Source organism: Lipotes vexillifer, unplaced genomic scaffold (genome assembly GCF_000442215.2).
Source record: "Lipotes vexillifer unplaced genomic scaffold, Lipotes_vexillifer_v1.1 scaffold920, whole genome shotgun sequence".
Classification (NCBI taxonomy): domain Eukaryota; kingdom Metazoa; phylum Chordata; class Mammalia; order Artiodactyla; family Lipotidae; genus Lipotes; species Lipotes vexillifer.
In genome coordinates, this window is record NW_006783413.1 from 2,697,607 (window position 1) to 2,705,609 (window position 8,003).

The following is an 8,003-nucleotide window of genomic DNA, read 5'->3' on the forward strand; positions in this document are numbered from 1 at the left end:
TTTTTTTTTGCGGTACGCAGGCCTCTCACTGTTGTGGCCTCTCCCGTTGCGGAGCACAGGCTCCGGACGCGCAGGCTCAGCAGCCATGGCTCACGGGCCCAGCCGCTCCGCGGCATGCGGAATCCTCCCGGACTGGGGCACGAATCCGTGTCCCCTGCATCGGCAGGCGGACTCCCAACCACTGCGCCACCAGGGAAGCCCCAGCCAGTAACTTTTTAATAAAAATATTTTATTTAGGACTCTAATAAGACACCTTGTCTTCTGAAGATTTAATGGGGAGAGGTTCACCTGAGAAACGTTCCCCCCAGGGAAACCCAGAGTCTCTTGGCTCAACTGACCCATAAAAAAGCCCACATAGATCAACTTTCTGCCAATCTGGAGAAGATTTGTTTTCTTTGATCTGCTGTCATGTGTTCACAGGCTTCTAAAATGTTTGCCAAAATCAAAGTCTGCTGAATGGTTTTTGCCTTAACCCATATTCTTCCATTCATTCCAAATACTATCTCCAGTGGGTAGAGTTTTCCCACTTCTTGTAGGATTTCACAGTCTGGAGCTAGCAGCCTGGTGAGGAAGAGAAAGAAAATGAAACTTAATAAAGTGGCAGGGTATGACCTGACTTTCCTTTAGAAGTCTCCTTTTCTGAGCAGTTCTCCACAGTTATTCAGAGCTCCACCAACATCATCCCAAGAACAAGGCACATGACAACGTTTGCCCTCTTTCTTCCAAGAAGCTTACCACAGGTCACAACGGTGGACTATCCTCTCCAAAGAAATCAAACTCCCTATGTCACCAACTTTACAAAAAATGTATAAAGTTCTTCCTCCACATTGTCAGAGCACCTTAATTCTTGAATTTCAAACTGTAGCTTTGTTATTGTCTCTGGTGCTAAGAGAACACTTTAACCTTATTAACCATGTAAGTTATTCCTTGGTATTAAATTCAATACTTGGAGAGGAGTCTTGACTCTTTCAAAACATAAAGGTGCTGCTTGGTTAATAACATACTTCTTTAATCTCTTGAACTAATTCTGCAGATCTTCAGAATAAGTAGCAAAGAGATATGCATGATAGCTCTGAACCTCAGTGGCTCTAAGAGTAAAGCCCTTTAATAGGGCATAGCTTTGGGTAGGTAAAGGTCTAAACTTAACAAAGAATCTGCTTCTGGGAACTATTAAATCTACCAGGACAGAAAAGAAGGAGCTTTCTGTGAATGTCTGTATAAGCTTGAGGATCATGTCAGCCTAGCTTCATTTGGCTTCCATTATAAGAGAAATCTGATGATTTTGTACAATAGTAAATTGCACCTGTATACAAGTGACTAAGAAGTGGGGGAAGGCCAGTTTTCACATTTGGTCTGAGTATGTCAGCTATAAGGAACAACCAACCTTCCAGCAGAGAAATCCAGACTCCATATCAACACGAACTATAACGCCAAATACATCCGAATTTGATGTATTCACATTGAGAGGATGGGACTAAATGCATGAGTTTACAACTGTGCTAAAATGGATACTGATTTTTTTTTTTTTTTTCCTTGCGTTATGCGGGCCTCTCACTGCTGTGGCCTCTCCCATTTGCGGAGCACAGGCTCCGGACGCGCAGGCCCAGCGGCCATGGCTCACGGGCCCAGCCGCTCCGCGGCACGTGGGACCCTCCCGAAACGGGGCACGAACCCGCGCCTCCTGCATCGGCAGGCGGACTCTCAAGCACTGCGCCACCAGGGAAGCCCCATGGATACTGATTTTTAACTTTGAGGAGCTACAGCCATTGTTATGAAGAACCTAGATCCCACAGATAAGTCAGCTTTCTAAGAAGGTATAATATAAAAGACAACAGGCAAGCCAGAAGGCATCAGGACTTACCTTCTAATTAAGCCCAAAGTCACTTTAAAAAGCAGACCATCCTGTCCAATCACACCCATTCCATTGGCTCGTCCACAGCTGTCAATACAGACCATCTCTGGTTCCATATCTTTATTAGCAACCACAAACTGGCCATAGATGAGATCTCCAACCTACAATGATAATTAAAAAACAGTTCATTTCCTCTCAACAAACCATCTATAGGTGCTGCTGTTGGTTCTTTTCCATAGGTAGCAATGTCAGCCACCTGCAGTTCTGTGGCTAAATGACTGACTACACTCCAGGAGTCTCACAGTCACTCTGGAGTTGTGCCTTAAAATAAGGCAATTTAACGCATGTACCCCCACCTTTCCCCCACCAGAAAAATCCCCAGACTGGGAGCCATCTCAAAGCCAGAGAATAGGACTTCCCTGGTGGCACAGTGGTTAAGAATCCGCCTGCCAATGCAGGGGACATGGGTTCGAGCCCTGGGCCAGGAAGATCCCACATGGCTGCAGAGCAACTAAGCCCATGTGCTACAACTACTGAGCCTGCGCTCTAGAGCCCCTGCGCCACAACTATTGAAGCCCGCGAGCCTACAGCCCGTGCTCCGCAACGAGAAGCCACTGCAATGAGAAGCCCACAAAGCACAACGAAGAGTAGCCCCCGCTTGCTGCAACTAGAGAAAGCCTGCGCACAGCAACGAAGACCCAATGCAACCAAAAATAAATAAACGAATAAATAATTGATTAAAAAAAAAAAAAAGAAGCCAGAGAATACCCTCTGGGGTTACACTGTAAAATATAGTAGCCACTACCCACATGCAGTTATATAAACTTATATTTAAATTAATTAAAACTATATATTTAAAATTCAGTTTCTCAGTTGCATTAGCCACATTTCAAATGCTCAGCAGCCATGTGTGGCTAATGGCTACCATAACAGTCAGTGCATATGTAAAACATTAGCATCATCACAAAAAATTCTATTACACAGCACTGCTTTAAAGAATTACAGAAACCCCTGGCATGCAAATTATTCAAAGCAAAATGGAACACTGGTAATTCAGTGACATTTCTCCATGCAAGATTTACTTTAGGGGCTTCCCTGGTGGCGCAGTGGTTAAGAATCCACCTGCCATTGCAGGGGACATGGGTTCGAGCCCTGATCCGGGAAGATCCCACATGCCACAGAGCAACTAAGCCCATGCGCCACAACTACTGAGCCTGTGCTCTACAGCCTGTGAGCCACAACTACTGAGCCAGTGTGCCACAACTACTGAAGCCCGCATGCCTAGAGCCCGTGCTCTGCAACAAGAGAAGCCACTGCAATGAGAAGCCTGCACACCACAACAAATAGTAACCCCCGCTCGCCACAACTAGAAAGCCCGCAAGCGTCAACGAAGACCTGACGTAGCCAAAAATAAATATAAATAAATTTTTTAAAAAAATTTTACTTTAAAAACCTCAAAGAGTTGAACTTCAAAATGACAAAACTAAGGAAATGAGAGAGTAAACTTGTTCTGTTAAGTACCTAGTATTGTTAGTTCCTCAAGGAACTAGAGGAACAAAACATTCTCTGCCTTTAGAAGCATTTGGTTTCGGAGGGCAGTAGGGATATACATATAAACAACAAACTTCATTCAAGGCTGAATCTAGTAAATAAGAAAAGTGACTGAAAATTAGGGATGTTTCTATGGAGGTGGTGGTGCTCAGCCTGGGTCTTGAAAGATAAGCATGTATTCCACAGGCTAAGAAGGGGAAAGAGACATCCAAGCAGAGGGAACAGCATGAGCAAAGGTACAAGGGCAGGAAATTATGAATTCAGTAGTGCTCTTAAATAGTTTGGTGTGGTTCAGGCAGGGCCACATGGAGGATATAATTACGGATGAGGGAAGACCTCTGGAGCATAATACCAAGGAAACATTAGGCTTTGAAGAACTTTTTTTTTTTTTTGAGAAAGGGGTGTGTGAGGCTGTCAGCTCTTAAAAGGAGGGGCAAAAGTGTACAGGCAGGCTTTACTAAGGAGATCAGTGACTAAATCCCATCAAGGGATAGCTAAGCCTGAACTTGCAAAGTGGAAATAAAGGGGTGGACATGGAAGATCAGAGAGACTCAAAAATGATCAGTAAGATAAAGCAACTAAAGACACAAGAGAGGTGAGTGAGAAAGGGCAAAGAAACCACCAAATTTCTGGCTTGCTTGGATGGACAGGAAGAGTATGGCCATGCTACCTGAAAAGCCCAAATTGAAAACCTGAGGTAACAAGACTGCTCCTCTGTCAGCTGCAAAAAGGGATTGTTGGGAAACAGTGATGTGACTGAAGCTGTGAAATGCCAGTCCTGGGACCCACATCCAAGATAGATGGATGGCCGATATGGCAATTTCCACCACTCTTCTCTCCTTCCTCTCTGAGCCTATGGCTTACTTCCTTGTCTGGTGTATATGGACATAACAAATAACAGAGAGAACACATATAACCTTCCAACTCAGTAGAGATGAAAACATCCAACAACATAGCATATGTAAAATAAGTATGTGGTTCCGGTCCCAGAGCTGGAGCATCTGAAGGAACTCTTGAAGCCTGGGGTGATTACACAGATCCTCCGAGATCATCCTATACAACTAGGGAAACAGGATCATTCCGGTAGCCTTCTGGATATTTGAGCATTTACGGAATGGATATTCCTCTTACTTTTGAAACCAAAGGTCCTGTCATTACCTGCACATTTGGTCTGTTTCTTTTAGTTGCACCTTCAAATGACAAGTAAGACAAAGAAGCTGGCTCACTCCCGCCAACATCCACTTTGAATATATCTCCAGACTTAGCTGTCACTATGCCAATCACGTGGTCTCCTTTCACTGGGACATACTACAAAAGAAAACAGAATGAGAGCACAACCACAAATGACAATCATTTTTAAGACATCTTCAGCAAGACCTTCGTGGTTACTTTATGTTTGTCATTGTAAATATTTAGAAAATATTTTGAAATCCATGTTTACAAATCGATAAAAATCTTACAACAAACTTGATTATGTCACTTTCAGTAAAAGAAAAACAATCACATGATAAACTCTCGTGTTTCCAGCTTCTAACAGTCTGTTCATTTAAGTCACTTTCACCTACCTCTTCTGTATTCTTATCAGAAACTCCCTAGCTTCTGTTTGCACATGAGTCCAGTGACACAGGGGGTCCTTACAACCAAGGAAGGCCATTCCATTGTCAGACAATTTTTTCCTATGTGAGAGTTCGTAATTATTCCAAGAGAAACTGAGCTCCCTGTGAAATCTATTCATTAAGCCTGGCTCTTTGGGACCCCGAAAGACAAGTCTTCTGCTCCCTGACCTATGGGGTTTTGAAGACAATAACCATGTCTCACAGCCCTAACCCTTATGTGCCAGGATTCCCAGACTCCTTTCTCTCCTCGTCGCCCGTCTGGGGCCACGTTCCAGTTGTTCACGGTCCCTCTAAAGAAGGTGCAGCGGTAAGCACAGGACTACGGTGGCTCTTGGCTAGCCTTAACAGAAGAGGGCTCCGGGCCCCTTCCGTGCTTCTTCCGAAAAGTATTCCCAGCCCTCTCCTGGCCGTACAACCCCTCTGGAGTCCCAGCTCACCCGCTTCTGCTGCGAGTCCACCCAGTAAATGCCACCGCCGTTGCCACTGCCGGGCTCCTTGTGACGGAGGCGGCCGCACTTGGTGACCAGCAGCCGGTCGCCGCAGCGCCGCAAGCCCGGGCCGCACACCACGCGCCCCCGGGAGCGCGCCCCGGCGTTCAGGCGCAGCGGTCGCTCCCCTGCACTTCCTGGGCCTTCTCCGTCCTCCTGTCCAGGGAGCAGCAGCTCCTCACCCGGGAGCACCACCTGCTCTAGTACCGCACGTGCCGCCCGAACCCTGTAGCCCGCCAGGGACTCCGCAACTACAGCCTGCGCCTCAGCCATAGCGGCCGTCACCACACACTTTCCGGTTTCCGGCTCAGCGCCCAATCGCCAGCCCGCCCCAGGCTTTCCGTTTCCGGCAGCACAGGCCTGTGGGACTTGAACCTGTTGTGAAGCCGGATAGTCCTGGGCCGGCGCGTTCCCTCAAGGCGGCCATGATTCTGCCTCTAGCCGGCCGTCTGTCCTGCAGTCTGTCTGCAGGTCCGCAGGAGAAACGCGCAGCTTGAGTCAGTCGCGGAGCCCCCACTTCCGGTGTCTCGGATCGCACAGTGGGATACAAGACGCTGCCACCTTTCTTTTCGTGGGAACCTTGGGAAGTTAGCAGAGGGCCTTCAGGAGTTGGCTCTCTCTTCTGACTCCGGCCTCAGAAGGACTGCTGACCTTTTGCCAGGAAAAGTATTTTCTTTTTCAGTGGGAAACTTGTATCTATCCACATTGTGGAAGACACAGGGAAGAATCAGAAGAAAATGAAACGTGTTAGTTTTGCCGCCCCATTTGTCTCCCTTGCTAGGCTGTCAGCTAGTTCTCATTCTTGGTAGCGCAAGTTCTGGCACGAAATAGATAATACCTGGTGAATGAATGAATGTTAACATTTTGGTGTGCGTTTCTCCCTAGGCTTTTTTTTTTCCCCGCAAATATATACATATCACATGCATATTTCCACATAATTGAGCTGCCCCTACATGGCCTGGGAAAATCAGTAACTGCAGTTAATTAAATCCTTGCTGCTGCTGTCGCTGGAGCACTCTTTAGTTGCCTATGTGAGAAGCAGCTGAATTGCAAATCAATAGCACGTCAGGTCTGCCCTTCTGACTTTCAGGGCTCTCACTTGAAATCACAGTTTCATCTGTCAACTGTCACCTCCAATTAGCACTCGGTCAGATAATCCAGTAGGAGTTGGAGCTCCTGAGGACTGGAAAGGCTTGGCTCTGACAGATGGCTTTTCGCTGTCTTCCATTTCTTCTGCCCATCTCTGAGGTATCTGCTTCCAACCTTAATTTTTAGATTTTTAGGGTGTTTAAGACAGACGATCTCTAACATACCCTTGAAATTCTGTAAGATGCTGCTGAGCCGACTGAATAAGATAATAGAGGCCAACTGAAGTGTAACTTTTGTTGTTTTGCAATCAGATTATCACAGGAGCTGTTCTTGGTCGGTTATCTTTGCAGAAGGGATGGCACAGATTCTTTTTCTCTCCTCCCCACTCCAACCCAGTTCCAGAGGGTCTAGATCCAGCAGGTATTCAGTGACCACGACTACCTTGATCGTGGCTGACCCAAGGCCATGCCTGTATGGTACTCAATGATGTCGGGTCTGGGCCAGACAGAGTGAGAGGTCAGGAAATGGTCCCTGGATTGTCCCTCAGGCACCCCCACATCAATAGAGTAGTCTCTGTCAGAAACTCGGCCCAAACCTGGCTGAGGAGGCCTATCAAGGGCACTTCTGTGCAGGCAGCACGTGGGCATCCGTCTGGCTCATTCCCAAGTCCACAGATGAAATCAGAGGCCAGGAGAAGAGTAGTCACCTGAGACCTGAAGCTCAGGCCTGGAGGGGTTAGGTTGAAAGCATCTCGCAGGCGGTGCCCTGCACGTCGGGCCCAGAGGGCTGGGTACATGGGAAGGCCACCTGGCCTTCATGCCGCATGCCGCTGTGTCAGTTTTTTGCCGCCTTGGCGTCGTGTGGCCAATGGTGAATGAGCACGCATGGCCGAGGCCGGGGTGGCGGGCAGGCCCGGGGATGCAGAGGTCCGTCCACGTGCAAGTGGCTGGAAGCCAAGACCGCAAGCAAGTGTGCAGAGACAGTCTCCGAGCCGCGGACCCGGACTAAGGCAGCGCGCCAGTGCGGTGTTGGGGTCCAATTGGGCAGCGGTTGCGAAGTTCGCGTTTCGGAACGGCGTGTGCAGCCTTTTCTTGGTGTGAAAGTGGCCGCTGCGACTGGGAAATGCAGATGAGGCCCGGGCCAGTGCAGTCGGCGGCGCGCCTTCCAGCGCCGAGGCCGCGTCTTGCTTTCGGCCAGAGCGTGGGGTCTTACCAGAAGATCCGCCCGGGTGGATTAGGACCGCTTCTTGTTTGGGGGGCTTGACGGCCTGGAGCCAGTGCAGCAGGGGCAGTGCTGCCCTCGACTGCCTCTGGGATACACCTTACCATTTCTCAGTATTTCCCTCGGGGAAATGACCGAATTGCCCTTCGGAGAGGTTGGGCCGGACCACGGCCTTCTGGACTCTTT

At 48.2% G+C, this 8,003-nt stretch overlaps 1 protein-coding gene across 1 annotated transcript; it reads right to left on the reverse strand.

The window, feature by feature from the left end:
• Window positions 1–218: 218 nt before the first annotated feature.
• Window positions 219–5,806, reverse strand: EXOSC3 (exosome component 3). The gene is made up of 4 exons (XM_007456013.1): window positions 5,457–5,806; window positions 4,562–4,711; window positions 1,862–2,013; window positions 219–561 (listed from the first exon to the last, which is right to left on the reverse strand). Exons 1-4 carry the CDS (start codon window positions 5,778–5,780, stop codon window positions 360–362), a joined length of 828 nt encoding a protein of 275 aa, XP_007456075.1. The 5' UTR covers window positions 5,781–5,806; the 3' UTR covers window positions 219–359.
• Window positions 5,807–8,003: the final 2,197 nt, after the last annotated feature.